We start from the raw sequence: 18,564 nt of genomic DNA on the forward strand, positions 1-18,564 counted from the left end.
TGCATTAGGAAACATTCTGCTAACACAGTTGCATATAATGTTCACAGTCCCACTATTTGTTATGATTTCTCTGCGCAGTGTAGTTTTCATTAAAGTCCACCTTCTGGGTTGGGAAAGGCTGGAGATCCACAGCATTTAAATAATCGACTTCTTTACCATTCAAATCTAAATTCTTGATTAGAGCTAAGCTTTTATGTAACTCTGGAATTCATTTATTTATGATTTTTTAAATTTTGTGTACAACGAACTTCCAATAAGGGCTAAATGGTAGCTTCTGAGGAAATGCACAAATACAATAGGGCTATTAAAATAATTTAGGTATTAAAGTGACTATAATTAAGCATTAGATCTGATTCTCAGCTTTTTGACAGATAAAACAAGAATAGGTTATAGAATGCTTATTGTCTATTATATTTCAAAGACTGCTACACTGAAAATACTTATTAATTAAATACTTGCTTTTTTCTAAGGTAAGAAAGAATGCTGCCTTTGCCTTCATGCCCAACCAGCCAAGAGATATAATGAAGTGGCTTCACCCTTTAAAAAAAAATGTTAAGATCAAAAATAAAAATAATTAAGGTATAAGCATACAAGGAATTCTTACTTCAACTATTATGATATTTAAGAATATGACTATAAATTTACCACATAAATTCCACCACATATGAAATTATTATTAACTTGATAATAGCACAGTAAATACAGAAAACATGGTAAAATTTAACTTCATCTGAAATCACTGAATGAGTATGATCATTTCAAAACTAAGACTACAACTTTTTCTCTTGAATGCCAAACTTCTTTTTATGGTAAAATATTTCATTTTTGTTTCACCCCAAATGGAAATAATATAGATTATCATTTTAGAACCTAATACAGAGAATGAATCCCTCAGTGTCAGGAAAAACTTTCAGTATTGCATCAAGCTCTGTAGTAAAATGAAATGTATTGCTTTATGGGTCAGAAAATCTAGCTTATAGTTTTAGTTATTCCTTTAAGTAAATGCATGATCTTGAACAAGAGACATAACCTCATTGTATTTTTCTTTTTCTCTTCACTTGCCCAGCTACTTACTCATAGAGTTTTCATGACAATGTAATGTAACAGGTGTAAAACTGTTAGTCTGAGTAATTATATATATATTATTTAAATTGTCTTTTCCCACTGGCTTCTATTACAATTTCAGAAATGTATTGCTACAAAATAAAACTATATAGAAAAATAAAGTTAAGAAAGCTAAGCATTCTTAAATTTTAAAATTAGTTTATGGAATTCAATAAACTCTTAAAAGTTAAGTTATAATATTAGGATCTTGACTACATTAAGCAATCTTCAAACCCCACACGAAATTGTTTCAAAATACGAACTTGAATTATATCTATCCTAAGACTGATATAGGGGAATAAATTAAAGAATGAATGCTGTAAATTACACAACACCTGCATCTGAACAAAACTAATGGTTTTGTATTTGGTTACTCTGTAGGTATAAACAAGGGTAGGGAGGGAAAAAATAAAACAAGATGGGATACAGCGGGAGACAAACCATAAGAGACTCTTAATGTCACAAAACAAACTAAGGGGTTGCTGGGGGGTGGGAGGTTAGGGATAGGGTGGCTGGGGGATGGACATCGGAGAGGGTATGTGTTATCGTGAGTGCTGTGAAATGTGCAAGCCTGATGATTCACAGACCTGTACCCCTGGGGCAAAAAATACATTATATGTTAATTTAAAAAAATAAAATAAAAATAAGCCGTTTCATCCTTAAACAAAAAGAGTTCAAATTCTAAAATTTAAATGTCAGTGTTCAGATGTCAACTCTGCCAATTACATGTGTATGACTTTGAGCATCTGTAAAATTAAAAGGTAACTAATTTTAAAAAAGGGGGGACTTCTTTGTCTAATTTTAATTTTTAAAAAGGGGGGACTTCTTTGTGGGGAACAACAAAAAAAAGGCTTCCCCAAAAGGCTAATTCACAGAATTAGAAATTCAAGATGAATGATGAAGGGCATATTAAAAAAAATAGCCCATAAAAATAATAACTGGATGGAAACATACAGAAATTTTAACATTCTTTGGAAAACATAATTGTGAATGACTTTTTCCTACTTTTCAGTAATTTTCAAGATTTCTACAATAAACTACCTTAGTAATCAATCAGGATAAATCAGCCTTTATTAATTAGAAAAATAAGCATTGCCCAAAAAAGGAAGAAGAGTATATATAGTATAGTTTCATCTCCATAAAAAAAAGGTTTTATATTCACTGTTTCAATGTCTGAAGGGTATATAAGAAAGTATTAATGTTGGGTCTATTTCCCAGAAACAAAAATTGGAAGCACAGCTTTATTTTAGTTAATACTCTTTTGCCCTATTTTAATATTTTACAAGAATGTATTATTTTTATAGTAAAAAGTTAAATACAATGAGCTTTTAAACATGCATATAATAATTTTAACACTTTCGAAGACACTCTACCATAACTACAGAATCAATGTATATTGCTTTTTCCTGTGTTATCCTTGCACCAAAATCAAGTAGGTAATACATGTTCTCTGCTTTCTTAAGGGAAGCATACCATTCTTGTTAACTTGCTAGGATGATTGATTATTCTATCATATATGTGAAAAAAAGTTTTTACTGAGCTTAAGCAATATTACTTTCCTTTTGCTTCTGTGTTTATCCTCATGGGTTTGTTCTGTTGGTAATGTTTTTTTTTAAAAATAAGGTAAATTTTTATCATTTCCTTAGCATTTGTTTTAATCAGAAAAGTATTTGTAGGTATTGACTGATCCTTTAAAGAACTTCTTGCCCTTGCTATTCTGCTCATGTAAGATAACTATATAAATAAGCTGGGAAAATGTTTTCCTCATCTATATAACTCTTCCCTAACTCATTACCACCTCAAAAGTGTAGGTCCTTCAGATTTAGGTTGTAGTCATATTCCAGGCTCAAAATTACTTTACTTTTTGACAAGTTCAAACTAAGTGGTCACCTCTAACAAATCAACCATAAGCTAATATATTTGGTACTCAAAGTACTAAAGAATATAATTACATTCACACAAAGATAGTTATTTTCAAAGACTCAGGGCAACTAGCTATAAGAAAACTCTAGTTTTTATACCTAAGAAGACATTAAAATATATAGCCAGGTTCAAAAACTCCAGTAGTGGGGTCCCAGTTTATCAAATAACAGAACATTCAAATTGAAACTGTTTAATATGCTTCCAAAATATCACTCTCATTCAGTTTCCAATGCAGTAAATTTGCCCTGGACTCTTACCTGTAATGTTGCTGTTGAGGGGGAAGTGCCCATGTGATGGTCAGAGCATGAATTTTTCTGATTGGAACAACTAAACAAAAATATTTTCCAGAAAAACAGATATAAGTGTTTCTCCATTAATTTTTCTTATGCTACACGAATTTTTTAAATATATTTCATCCTCCAGTAAACAGGGGAAGGTTAAATACAATGCAATTATTATTTCAAGTTGCCAATTTTCCAATTTTATAAATTTCTTTTCAGTGTGTTTTCATAGGTAGAGAAAATGGATAAAAGAACTATGAAAATATGAAATACTCCTACGAAGGATCCCTTCTTGCAAGAAAGGATACAGGACTAGGAGCTGGGAGACCCATGGTTGAAATCTAGCCCTACATCTATCTTGCTATATGTGTTTATGTAACCTTGAGGAAAATCATTCTCATTTAAATCTTTTTGTATCTGTTTTCTTATCATATGGAAAGGGGGTTAGGCTAAAGTAGCTCTATGATTCTTCCCAGTGCTATTACTCTATGATTCTATGAAGAGAAAATATAAAGCCAGAAAGAATACAACAGAAATAAGCTGTGTCTGGGAAGAGTCAGCTTAGATAGAATGGAGTGGGCAGCAGATAAAGGGTGTGACAAAACAGTCATTGATCAAAGAAAGGAAGAGAAGAGAAATTGGCAGTGGGGTAAAGTGGGGTAAAGAAGAGGAGGCAATCGGGAAAAAAAGGCGGGGGGATCTGCCATCATAGAAAGAGCAAAGAAAGAAAAAAGTTGAATTAGGAATATTTCTGCAATATTCACTATGGGCAATTTGTTATGTAAATGATAGCATAACCATGTGGTGGCTCATTGGGAAATTCTTACAAATATAATATTAAATGAAAAAAGTAAGAGATAGATGTGTATATACTTTATCATCTCAACTATGTTAAAATATACCTACAGAAACTCAAAAGAAATTTGCCAAAATGACTTCTCTAGATGATAAGATTTAAGGGTGATTTTCCAATTTCTTTACACTTTATTTTTATTTTTCTTCATTTAAAAGAAATTGTTTTTATAATTGAGATAAAAGGAAATAATTTCCAAAGCCTTATCCCTCCTCTGTTTTTCTCCTTTTAAAGATAATAAAGAGCAGTGCATAGATAAAATGAACTTGGAAAGAAACGTCAATCAAAGAAAAAAAGGGGAAAACAAGGAGAAAGCATAAAACAGACTCGAGTAGCAGCAAGGCAGCAGACCAATCTGTTACTGGTCTGCTGTCCGTCACTAACTGGATCGCCTCTGTCCTTCTTACTCTCTTTCCAACCCAGCTGTACTTTCTGTTGTGTTGTCATTTTCAAAGAAAATTGGCAGCCTCAAGTAAGTTTTAGAGAATGCGCTACAGTTATTTCAAACAGTTTTAAACCTTTGGTTCACGAACCTCTATAAAGTTTGTTAAATGCTGGTGTGTCAAATGGATCCGTTAAATGGCCAAAGTTTGGTTTGGGTAACCCACTGAAAATAAAACAAATATATTAAAATTTAATTGGCAAAAGCCTCTATAAGCAGTATCTTTAGGGATGCCTAACTGATAGGTATTTATAATCTATTCTACATACTCCTGGCTAAAAAGCATTCTAGGCATAAGCAAATAGATGGCAACAATGCCACAAAATCCTGAGCTTAACCTAGTCTTCATCTCAGTCCCAGTAACTCAAATATCTCCAAAACTCATGGGAGACAGAAAAAAATGAAGTGAAAGGGCCTCCCTTCCCAATATTTACTGCCTCTATCAGCCTCATTCAACTTAAATTCTCCTCCCATATAAAGCCATTTCAGAAAGAAAACATACTAGAGGTATTTTTAATTCAACAAGTATAAATGGAATGATTATTAGGTTATCGAGCAGTATATTAGGCACTTGGTATTTAAAGACATGGACTCTCTTTCTAGAGGCTTCTCATTTGACTGAAGATATTGTTAACTGTCTCTTCTAAAACACTGTCAATATGAATTATTATTAAATACCCAGAAGACTTTTTAACCTGTCCAATTAAGGAACCAAAGTTGTTAGTGATTACTAAGAGAACTCCTAAAAATTGCCTATCAGGGACTGACAGGACCTAATGAATTCCTCTTGTCAACACACCCCTGATTTTTTTGTTAAAGGTTCACACATTTCAATCTGCCATTCAACATTTCCATAGTTCATACTCATTTCTTATCCAAACAAACAAAACAAACAAAACAACCCCATAACTTTGGCATGGCTTTCATTATCTTTCCGTACCTAAAAAGTACTGCTAAATTATCAATGAAAATTTACATAAAGCCAAGTTAATATTAACCAATCAGTTGTTACTACAAATATTCTAACATTTCCATAGCCAATTTTTCTTTCATAAATTTAAAGTAAATTATGTCCTAGAATGAGGAACTGGAAAAAAAATCTAACTTACTCACCTGATATAAGAAAAAAAACCTGATTTCATTTATTGCATTAAAATACAAATACTAGGAGTAGGAAGAAGGACTTAATTGCTTCAGAATTAATTTTCTGATATTCTTTATTACAATACAACAAAGTGCATTTTAAATATCTGTATCATGTTGATGAATTTGAGGTAAACAAAAAGTAGCAGTTTTTCGAACTGGAACCATATGCAATTTCTAAAAAAAGATAATTTGGATTGGGGCGTCTGGGTGGCTCAGTGGGTTAAAACCTCTGCCTTCAGCTCAGGTTATGATCTCAGGATCCAGGGATTGAGCCCCACGTTGGGCTCTCTGCTCAGCGGGGAGCTTGCTTCCCCCCATCTCTCTGCCTGCCTCCCTGCTTACATGTGATCTCTGTCAAATAAATAAATAAAATCTTTTTTAAAAAAAAGATAATTTGGATCAACTACATGAAATAGACTTTTTAGTTAATATGGAAAGTCAATCATCACCTACAAGATTATTTCTTTTATAGAGGAGAGTACTGCAAGTCCCAAACAACTTAAGTTTCCTTAAGAAGCAAACTTTAAGAACACAATTTGTTCTCAGGGATACAAATATATACATACTCCGCCTCACAATATAATACTTGCTTTTATATCAGTTTCAAACACTCTACACAGTAACAGAAAAACTCTAAATGTAAAAGGAGCCATAAAATCTTCAGAATTACTGCTTACTGCAAGTTTACAAGCTTATAAATTTTGAACTATAGAAATTACAGAAACTTGGATTCTCATCTTAGTTTTCCCACTCAAAGTCTCTGTGATCTTGCTAAAACCACTTTAGGTCTTAATTTAATCACCTTTAAAAAAAAAATAATATCCCTTCCCCACCAAAAAAAAAAAAAAAAAAAAAAGAACCTCTGGGACTCACACAAGAAGATACCTCTTTAACTCTAAAAGTATATGGTTTATGAAAATGAATGTCTTACTTGTTTGGTATCTGAGAGAAGATTTCAGTCACCCATTTTTCCAAAGTATCCAGTGTTTCTTGTGGGGAGAGCAGGAAGGAGACAGGAAAATGCAATATTGTTATTTAAGGTAGAAATGCAATTGGATATCTCACCTATCTTTAGGTATAAAACAAAGGGATATTTTGATTTGGGCTTTACTTGCCACTTCTTAACCAGAATGAGTAACAACAACAACAACAACAAAATAACGACAATTAAGAAACCTTAAGACACATATAATTTTATTAGACTCCTGTATTTCTAGTTGATAAAGTTAGGAAAAAGTACACAAGTTAAAAAAAAAAAAAAAGAAGAAGAAAAGAAAGTTTTCGTTTATCATTAGGCAGTGTAGAGGGGCAAGAGATAAGAATATACTAATCATCCTCCTACTCCATTCCAAACTCACTTCCTCAAGGAACATTTCTCCCAATTAACCCATACCATACTGATTTTTCTTTCTCAGGATCTCATTAGTACTTTTACACTCCATTTATTTTACATTAATTTATACTTGCTGAGGTTTCAATCTGTAAGTCTTCCTCTTAGGCTTCATATGATTTCTATCTTCTTTTGATTCTGATATATACAAAATTTTTTTGAAATTTCTAATAAAGCAGATCTAAGTGGGAAAAGAAACCTTTTACCTTTACCTCACTGACTCATTACTATCAATGAATAGTATTTGTTAGTTCCACCAGACACAAGTTTCACTAATTTTCAAAAGGTGCCCAGTAAAAAACCAAGATACAAATTAAATAATCAAGCTGTGAATTTACTCTATACCACTTATATAAATATTTAACTCTTATTTTATGCACTTGCAAACATTATTTTATAAATCGTATAATATACATATATATATATTTTTTTAAACCCAACATCGGGCTTGAACTCACTACCCTGAGATCAAGGTCTGAGCTGAAATAAAAATTCTGACGCTTAACCAACTGAGCTACCTAGGCACCCGTAGATATTTAACTCTTAAATGTAATAATAAATGCTAAAGCTTAAAAACAATTGAATTTGAATTGTACAAGGTTTTCTTATCAAATATCTAGGACTTATCTTAGAAATTTGCAACAAGCATTCATACACTCTTATATTTGGGGGCACCTGGGTGGCTCAGTAGGTTAAAGCCTCTGCCTTCAGCTCTGGGCATGATCTCAGGGTCCTGGGATCAAGCCCCGCATCGGGCTCTCTGCTCAGCAGGGAGCCTGTTTCCCCCCTCTCTCTCTGCCTGCCTCTCTGCCTACTTGCGATCTCTGGCTGTCAAATAAATAAATAAAGTCTTAAAAAAAATACACTCATATTTCTCATCACAAGAGAATGCAAAGGAAATAATACAGTTGAAGAAAAATGCACATTTGTGACAGACTTGAAAACAGTAATTAAAAATTGAAATTATATACTGAACATGGAACTGCCTATTTTAACAAATGCTGTAAAAGGAATCTAGATGCACATCTGCAGTCTGAACAAAACAATCTACCATTCTGTAACCAAAGCTTTATATTCAAGTCAACTTAGTGGACTAATTTTAATCCTAAATGCAAAAATGTTTTTTCTACTTAAGAGCCAAGTCAGCTTTAATTTAAATTTTGACATGAGAGAACAAATTTTTATAAAAACAAAGAGTCATATCAGGTGAGAAGTTTACTTTTTCAAAAATAAATGTGCAAACTGTAAGACATGTCAAAAAGGAATATTTTGACAACTGAACTAAAGAGGCTGAAATATAAGGAAAACAAAAGAAAGCTACCATTTATTTAATGAGAAAAAGTTAACACACGTTATTGAAGATAATGATAAAAGAAGGAAAAGAAAAGAAATACTGACCAGTTCTTTACATTTAAGGTACTTTTGCTATCATTACTGTGATGGATTTCAATTAATCATGCCACTGGACCCTATGTAAAGATGAAATGACAGACACCTTGCCCTGTCAGAGTTTATGATCAATACAGATTAAATGCAAAAACCAAAGATCACAGAGGCAGCATCTGAATGTGCCTTAAAAGACCAATTCATGACCTATTAGTACATTAGTATACTCACAAACTCACAGACTAGCCTAGAAATACGACCTACGTCTCTAAAATTTAAAAAAAAAACAGTTGCCTGAGAATCAGATAGTTTTGTGCTTCCTCAAAGCTATTCCACTTGCTATGTGACTTTTCCAAATCCTGATTTCAAGTCATACTAGAATCAAGCACTAAAGTAATTAATAGTAAACTGCAAAACTGATCAAGGCAAACAAAGCCTAAGAAAGCACTACTTCAAAGTAATTCTAAGGGTCATAACATAATACACTACCTTTGGATTGAACCACTAAAGTCATGTAATGAGCAGAATAGTAACGCATCCAGAATTCTTTCAGTCTAGCATGCGTATCAATATTATTCCTTTTTGGTTCATGTTTAAGTGTCTCAGCATTTCCTGTAAAAAATGATGAAAAAGATCACAGAAATGATAGTTTTATTTTGAACTATACTGAAATTAAAAAAATTTTTTTAAAGTTTACTTTGTCAAAAGTCTCTACACCAAAAATGCATACTCTGCTAATAATGTACAAGTAATGAAATAACCTAAGTGACTCAAGAATATAAAACTAGTATATAATAATAACAATAATATCAACACAGGACAAAAATTAACAAAAACAACTGTGATGTGTATTTTAACACATAAGGAATTAATATCCATTTGGCAATACCTTAACAACAACTGCCATAAGCTTTCTCTCTTAATAAGTAGTCTAGTATTCAATTCAGGTTTTATCTCTGAATTATTTCATTTATATTCTATATAATCCTTAAAAATAAATCATATAAACCAAGGTTGTCATATAAAATGTATGTAACTGTACAAAACATCCTTTGAATGAAGTTTTATTTATTTCCCATTTTTAAAATTTAAATTCAATTAACATATAATGTATTATTGGTTTCAGAGATAGAGGTCAGTGATACAGTCTTATATAATACCCAGTGCTCATTGCATCACATGCCCTCTTTTAACGTCCATCACCCAGTTACACCATCTCCCCACTTCCCTCTCCTCTAGCAGCTCTCAGTTTGTTTCCTATGATTAAGAGTCTCTTTTGGTTTATCCCTCTCTCTGATTTCATCTTGCTTTATTTTTTCCTCTTTTCCCCTATGATCCTCTGTTTTGTTTCTTAAATTCCACATTATCAGTGAGATCATACGATATTGTGTTTCTCTGATTGACTCATTTTGCTTAGCATAACACCCTCCAGTTCTATCCATGTCATTGAAAATGTCAAGATTTCACTTTTTTTTTTTTTTTTTTTTAAAGATTTTATTTATTTATTTGTAAGAGAGAGAGAGAGTGAGAGCAAGCACAGGCAGACAGAGTGGAAGGCAGAGTCAGAGGGAGAAGCAGGCTCCCTGCAGAGCAAGGAACCCGATGTGGGACTCGATCCCAGGACGCTGGGATCATGACCTGAGCCGAAGGCAGCTGCTTAACCAACTGAGCCACCCAGGCGTCCCAAGATTTCACTTTTTTTAATGGCTGAGTACTACTTAGATCAACTCATCCCAGATTCTACACTATGGCAAGAGGGTTAACATTAGGTTGTAACTGAACTCTAACACTAAGAAAAAGCCATTATGAAAAACAGACACCATTTAAACAGTTTACTGATTAAACAAAATTTGGTCACCGCTCAAAAACTATTAAAGAAATCATTGCTGAATCTCTGTTGATAAATGGAAATGTCAGGCTGGGGTAGAGCACAGACTTTATAATTATATAAACAGAGGTTCAAATCTCACATCCACCACTGTGTGACTTAAGCAAATTAAATAACTTCTCTGAGCCTGTTTCTTTATCTTTAAATGGAGATAATGGTACCCAGCTCATAACATTGTTATGATGGTCAAATGAGGTAATTCATGTAGAATTAGCAGAGTATCTGATACTCAAAAAGCTTTCACAAAATGTTAGGTGCTATTCTTGATATATCCAATGTTAGAGAACCAAATACGTGCTTGAAAAGCTGCTGACTTATCCTAAATAGTAAAAGGTACCTAGCTACTCTGCTTTCATATTCTTCCATTCTTTATTAACTTTTCATATTTTCAATTTTCCTCAATTAGAAAACATGAAATAAGATTAAATATTTAGCATCTTACCCCAAAAAAATTTCCCCATAGGATGTCCAGGTCTCGCAAGGCTTCCAAACAACATTTCCTTTCTGTTTGCATCAGAAGGTCTTGCAAGTTGATATTCTGTCAGATTTAAAGAAACACTTTTAATAAAATGAAATTCAGTATTTGCTTTATTAATGGAAATTCAAGAACCGAACTGCACAGAACTGAAAGTAAGGAAGTGACAAAAATTAATTTTATGAATTTCATGTTATAAGACCGAAATGGGGAACTCAATGACATAGGCCAGGCTCTATGACTTAACATTCTGTAACTGTAGGCAGTTAATGCAACTTCTAGAGGTTTTCCCTTATTTTCAAATGAAACAAAATAGTTAACGACCTGAAGTTTTAATTCTAGGTTGCTGTGTCCCAGATTTTACTGATCAAGTGCTAATGAGATGTTAAACTCCTTATTACCGGAGAACTTTGTTGTATATGTTGTTGAAATTTCCTCCAAAACCAGCTATGTCAGTAAGAAAGTATTAATGGTTAAGAATAATCACTTTGAAGTCAGAAATATCTTCACTAGAATCCAACTTCTGCCATATAATAAGCTGTACAACCTTGAGGATATTCTCTAACTTCCTTGATTCTATTTCTGCATCTATAAAATGGAGTTATTTTTACTTATTTCATAGGATTTTTATAAGGATTAAAAAAAGATAAGATATATTCCTTCAACAATTATTTACTGAACATCTACTATGAGGCAGGTAATACTGAACCAGTTGCTAGAGGCAGAAATGTGGAAAAAAAAGGGGTGGGGGTAGACCCAAGCCCTGCCCTCAAGGAGTTTACATTCTAGTAGGGGAGATAAACAATGAATGAACCAACAAACAGTGGTGGGTGCTATAAGAAAAATAAATCTGTGTAAGAGAATAGAGTGTGACAACAGGGTGGTCATAAAAGGCCTGAGGAAGTGACAAGTGAGCAAAATCCAAATAAAGTGAGGATGATATCATAGAAGTTCTGGGGAAGTTTTCTAGGTATGGAAATTATAAACTCAAGGGCTTTAAGACAAGAAATACCTCACTGAGCCATAGCCAGGGACACAAACGGTAACTGGAAGATGGAAAAGGCCAGGAAACAGCTTCTCTCTTACAGCCTCCAAAAGAAATGCAGCTAAGTAAGGAAGTAATTTAGACTTCTGACCTCCAACATTTAAGAAAATAAATCTGTGATATTTTGATAACTCAAGTTTCTGATAATCTGTTTTAGTGACAACAGAAAGATAACAGCCATGTAAACATATCCACAAAAAGTGATACATCCACAACAACTGATAAAAATAAGAGTACAAATATCTGAACACTTAGAGAACACATTCCACTACTTGATTAGATTTAAAAAGGCTTTGGCCATATTTTCAACTCAATCACTAAGACACATTGTGTAGGAAATTATACACATTTATGTGAGTATGAACTATCACTAAAATAAAAAGCTAATCATTAAGAACAATTTTTTTTCTCTACCATCTTCTTTTAGCAATAAGCTAATCCCATTTTAAAACCTACCCTGTGGACACTGACATGAGTTTCTGTTATCAAATGTATTCAAGAAAACTGTAGAACATTGAACACACCTATCTGCAATGTATAAACAAATGCTTTTAAATATAAACACCTAACCATTCCTTTGAAAGATTAGAACAAAAATAGATTGTCAATGCAGGGCACAGTGATCGAGTAATGAAGTTAGAACTATGTAATAAATTAAAAACCCAGGAAAGACTCTTTTTTTATAAGCAGATGAAAAGGAGTAAAAAAGGAAAATGAGAAGATGAATCTGCCAGAAAAGCTGAACCTCCCTTCAACTTCTCTAACAAAGAATGGACCATCCAAGCAAGCAGGCAACTAAAAACATGTAACCGATATAAGAATGATAGAAGAAAGACTATCACAACTGAATAGAAGAAAGTAACATCAGATTACTGAACTTTTGAAACTGGTTAATGAATTGTAATTCATGTAATGAATGGTAATCTTAAACTTTAAGAGCTCTTCCATCTCCCCCATCTTAAGTAAACCCTTCACATTTGGGAGGCTAAGTGACTAATCACATATACTGAGCTCTTCGTATCAGGTCACAAATTGAACTAGGTCTCCTCTCATCAAAAACAAATGAGCAGAGCAAAACAAAAACAACAAAGCTTTTAGCTTAAGTTCATTTTAAACCAAAACTACTTATTACATGTGTGTATCCACGTCATATATCACATATCTATTTCTATATAATATTTTAAAATATAATAAAATATATTTTGACTTAAACTTGTAAAATTGAATTACAGGTTTAATTTCGTAAATACCAACACTTCAACCCAATGTAGAAACTGTATAAGGAAAAACATACTTCAAAGTATTTAAGACAGAAAATAGGTCCTAGGTCCCAAAAAGTAGAAAAGTCTTTTAGAGTTTTCCTTGGTTATTTTGGTTTGTTATTTGATGAGGGAGCAGGAGGCTGGCTGAGGACAAAGCAAGACCACTCAACAAATACTTATCTGGATCTGTGATAAAAGAGACATTGTCGTAGGTAAATAACAAAAATGAAGAAAATAAATTCTTGATTATAAGAAGATAGGAAAGCTTGGAGGAATATAACTCCACCCTCTTCTACAAATAAGTTGAGGGCTACAGTCAGTTAAACTTTTAGAAGTTAAACACAAAATCTGCTGACTTCCAGCAGATGGCTTTCTAACCATCTACAGTTTACTCAGCTTAATGAATGCAGTAAGCCAGTATTACAACTCAACACTGAATCAAGCCAAAGAGGAAAATGCCACAAAAGGAGAAAACAAGTGCAGAAACCTGCCTCTTGAGTTCTTGCAAGCCAAGCCTAACCTGTATGAATTGAAAGTGCTCCCAAGTTTAGTATTACATGTTTTCAGTGCTAAAATAAAGCATGCAGGGTTATTCTATGGTGGAGCTATTTATTGGTACTCTGTAATTAAGGGATATTTATAGCACAGCTCTATAATGAAGCCTCACCCTATATAAGTACAGTTTTCCTTATGGTCTTCACTCTTTACATACTAAAGACAAGAAAAACTGTCAAAAAACAGAATTAAATGCATTTCCTATTCAAGGATTTAGCTTCTTCGTCCATAAATATATCACAATTGTTTTCAGAACTACCAAAATTTAAACTACAAAGCACTGACACATAGAGGTAACAAAAGGTAAGCTATTTAAACATCAGTACTTAAAGTCTCAGAAAAAAAGTCTCTTCATGCAAAAGGAGTTATGTGAGCTTTTAAAGTTTCAACACACAGCATTAGCTTTAAGGATTAGGCTACCATCCTGCAAAAGATTAGTCACTATAGTAAAACCCTCAAAAAACAAAGATTGAAAAACAATAATCTATCATTCTTTTTTTCAAATCTACACTGAATTAAGACATTTAATGGTTTAGGAATAAATGATACATTTATTGCATTTCAGCCCTTTATGATACAAAGATAAAATGGCCTAGTGATAAAGAATCATGTATGTGTTAAATACCTAGTTCAATGCAAGAAATAATCATAAAATATAAAGCACTTATCTTACCACTATCAACAGCTTCAACCTCACGGTCAATTGCATCTCTTATCATTAGTGGATGAATGAAGAACTGAGCCCATCTGAAAAACAAAAACAAGCCCTAGCATTTCTGTTTCTGTTCAAGAAATCTTTTAATCAGTCAACATCTATTTTTTTATTAAGAAATCTATTAAGTTGGTGGCGCCTGGGTAGCTCTGCTAGTTAAGCCTCCAACTCTTGATTTCAGTTCAGGTCATGATCTCAGGGTTGTGAGATAAAGCCCCACATCAGGCTCCACACTCAGTGCGAAGTCTAAGATTCTCTTTCCCTCTCCCCTCTGTCCTCCCCTGGCTTGTGCACACATGCGTTCTCTCTCAATAAATAAACAGTCTTTAAAAAAAAAAAAAGAAGTTTATTAGGTTGGAAAATTAGTTCATAATCATGCATATGTAAAATCTAAATAATATTCTGCATTTCCATAAAGTCTACAAACTACCTTTTTTTCATGGTAACACTCATACAGAAAAGTACATAAAACAGGAACACAGACTAACACATAACTATAATGTAAACACCTGAGTGACTAGCCCATAAGTCAAAAAAACAGACCAGTGTCATAATTCTAAAAGCACCTAGCATCTACCTTATCCCTCAGCGTAAATATCTTAAATGTCATAATAATCACTTCTTTGCATTTCTTTATAGTTTTATCACTCATATATACATTACTAGACCAGTGTTTCTTGCCTTTCTTTTTCCCCATTATCAACCTTAGGTAGCCTTTTTAGATTTCCCTCAATCACTCTCCTTGAACTTTTAATATCAGATATACTGCTTATCTGTATATGTATCTGTGATTTTTTTAATACACATATAAAAAAATAGGTATGTAATAGGTATATAAAGCCTACTCTTTTATTCAATGCAGGGTTAGAAATGACTAAATTTTTTAAGTTAAAAATTAAAATTTTAGGGACGCCTGGGTGGCTCAGTTGGTTGGACGACTGCCTTCGGCTCAGGTCATGATCCTGGAGTCCCGGGATCGAGTCCCGCATCGGACTCCCAGCTCCATGGGGAGTCTGCTTCTCTCTCTGACCTTCTCCTCGTTCATGCTCTCTCTCACTGTCTTCTCTCAAGTAAATAAATAAAATCTTTAAAAAAAAAAATATTTCACTTGGCTTTATAACTGTTATTTGCTTTTTAACGTAATTTACATAAATTGTGATGCATCAAATTACATATATTTACATTTATATAAGAATAACAATGAAAAAAAATTTTTAATTAACATCTACTTTTCCAGCAAATAAAACTGAAAAAGTTAATTTTCTACAATTCTTAGTAAACTTTTCCCTTTTGCTTGATTCAAAAAAGAAACTTTTAATTAGCTACTAAATACTAATAATTGATATTTTCTTCTTTTCAGTACTGGTATAATTAATGGATTGATAGCTTCTGTTCAATTAAATAATAAAACAGCATGTTTCTATTTAATTCTTAACGCCAAAGTCATACACAAAAGCACAGAGTATCAAACCAACATTCACAAAGCAGCAAATGGAACCAACTGGCATGTGCAGACCACCTCTACTGATGACTTCAAAATCAAGCAATAATTTGAAAGTCCTCCAATTACCTATCCAACACAATTTTGCAGTACTGACATTGCATATGCTTTATATGTCTTTTATGAATTCATATCACTATAAGTGGTGCTCATGAAAACTCAAAAAAAGCTCAAGAAAACTCAAAACAGAGATTAGGTATTAAGTAAAGGTTTTATCAGGTAGCGTTAAGCTTTGGAGGGTGACAAACCATTATAATTCTGACCATTTTTTCACCTCCAAAGAACAATTTTTTGCCACCAACAGGAAAGATCATCCCTGCTAAGAATATATGTTCTAGACAAAATCTAGTTTTGTTTCTGACTTTATGTAAATTGAAATACACTATACATATTCTTTACATCTTACTTATTTAATATTCACCCATGATGGCACATGTGGGGCTGTGGGTCATTTATTTTCACTGCAGAATATTCCACTGCATTAATTTATTCATCTAAGGTACTGCAAATGAACATCTGGTCTAGTTTCAGGTTTGAACTATTACAATCAATGCTGCTATAAATTCTTAGCAAAGTGTATTGGGGCACATTTGCACAAGTTTGTCTAGGTATAAATCCAGGAAAGAACTCCTACATAATAGTGTATGCATGCACATGTTTAATAGCACTATATAAAACAAAATTTGTATCACCCTCACGTGGTATAGTCTGACTTTAGTATTTACTGCAACTTTTAAGAGTATGTACGTTAAATCTCATACTGGCTTTAATTTACATTTTCTCAATTCCTAATGAGACTGAATACCATTTCATATATTTATTAATCATTTCAGGAGCACCCAGGTGGCTCAGTTGTTAAGCATCTGACTTTAGCTCGGGTCATGAGCCCAGAGTCCTGGAATCGAGCGCTGCATCAGGCTCCCTGTTCGGTGGAAAACCTGCTTCTCACTCTCCCACTCTCCCTGCTTCTGTCCCCTCTCTCACTGTGTCTCTGTCAAATAAATAAATAAAATCTTTAAAAAATATATCATTTGAATTTTTTCTTTTGTAGAATACCTGTTTGAGGCTTTTTTTCTATTAGGTTGTATTTTTTGATTCTAGTAATATATATGCTTATTCATTTTATACATTTAATTATGTTATAATTATATATATAATCTAATAATTAAAAATCAGTGAGAGTTATTTTAAATATAAGTCCTTGGTTATATGTGTTGCAATAATATTCTTCTATTTTAAACTTGCTTTTTACCCCACACTCTTTATAGCAACTTTTTTTAAAAGATTTTTTTTTCAAAGATTTTACTTATTTATTTGACATACAGAGAGAGAAATCACAAGTAGGCAGAGAGGCAGACAGAGAGAGAGGGGGAAGCAGGCTCTCTGCTGAACAGAAAGCCTGATGCAGGACTCGATCCCAGGACCCTGAGATCATGACCTAAGCCGAAGGCAGAGGCTTACCACACTGAGCCACCCAGGTGCCCTTTTTAAAAGATTTTTATTAGGACTTCTGGGTGGCTCAGTTGATTAGGCATGTGCCTTCAGCTCAGGCCAAGATACCAGGGTCCTGAGATGGAGTCCTGCATTGGGCTCCTTGCTCAGGAGGGAGCCTGCTTCTCCCTCTGCCTGCCACTCCACTTGCCTGTGCTATCTCTCTGACAAATAAATGAAATCTTGGGGGGAAAAAAAAAGTTCTATTTATTCATTTGAAAGACACAGAGAGTGAGTACACAAGAGGGGGGCAGGGGTGGAGGGGCTGAGGGAGAAGCAGACTCTCTGCTAAGCAGGGAGTCTAATATGGGGCTCCATCCACCCCATGATCAGGGATCATGACCTGAGCTGAAGGCAGCTGCTTAACTGACTGAGCCACCTAGGCACCCCTATAGTATCTTTTGATTAACATAATGTAGTTATCACTTTTCCTTTACATTTTGTGCTTTTTATATCTTGTTTGGTAACTCTTACCAAGGCTAAAGTTACCCTTAACTCTGAAACTTTTAGTTGTACTTTCTGATCTATGATCTACCTGGAATTAGCCATTTGTGTATGTTGTGAGGCAAGGAGTCAATTTTGTTTCTGGCTTTACAGAAGCCCAATTATATTAGAATAATTTCTTTTTTTTTTTTTTTAAAGATTTAATTTATTTATTTGACAGAGATCACAAGTAGGCAGAGAGGCAGGCAGAGAGAGAGAGAGAGAGGGAAGCAGGCTTCCTGCGGAGCAGAGAGCCCAATGCGGGGCTCGATCCCAGGACCCTGAGATCATGACCAGAGCCGAAGGCAGCAGCCCAAACCACTGAGCCACCCAGGCGCCCCTAGAATAATTTCTTAAAAAGCTCTTTCATCACCGTTCCACAGTGCCCCTACCAAAAATCAAGTGTCTACTTATGTGTTGGTCTATTTCCAGGATTTCTCTTCTGTTCCATTGGTCTCTTTGCTTAGCCCCATGTCTTTTTTTTTTTTTTTTTTTTTTTTTTATTTATTTGACAGACAGAGATCACAGGGTAGGCAGAGAGGCAGGCAGAGAGAGAGGGGGAAGCAGGCTCCCTGCAGAGCAGAGAGCCCGATGTGGGCTCGATCCCAGGACCCTGGGATCATGACC

At 33.8% G+C, this 18,564-nt stretch overlaps 1 protein-coding gene across 1 annotated transcript in view; it reads right to left on the bottom strand.

Annotated features, from left to right (window-relative positions):
* The window catches only part of NRDC (nardilysin convertase), a 106,317-nt gene that overhangs the window by 25,705 nt on the left and 62,048 nt on the right, over nucleotides 1–18,564 (bottom strand). Inside the window, exons 5-11 of the mRNA XM_059374714.1 lie at nucleotides 14,424–14,497; nucleotides 10,856–10,951; nucleotides 9,015–9,137; nucleotides 6,681–6,738; nucleotides 4,695–4,768; nucleotides 3,285–3,354; nucleotides 460–537 (exon numbers count right to left, since the gene is read on the bottom strand). Coding sequence (XP_059230697.1) covers nucleotides 460–537; nucleotides 3,285–3,354; nucleotides 4,695–4,768; nucleotides 6,681–6,738; nucleotides 9,015–9,137; nucleotides 10,856–10,951; nucleotides 14,424–14,497 — 573 coding nt within the window. The remainder of the gene's footprint in view (nucleotides 1–459; nucleotides 538–3,284; nucleotides 3,355–4,694; nucleotides 4,769–6,680; nucleotides 6,739–9,014; nucleotides 9,138–10,855; nucleotides 10,952–14,423; nucleotides 14,498–18,564) is intronic.

Source organism: Mustela nigripes, chromosome 14 (genome assembly GCF_022355385.1).
Source record: "Mustela nigripes isolate SB6536 chromosome 14, MUSNIG.SB6536, whole genome shotgun sequence".
NCBI lineage: Eukaryota > Metazoa > Chordata > Mammalia > Carnivora > Mustelidae > Mustela > Mustela nigripes.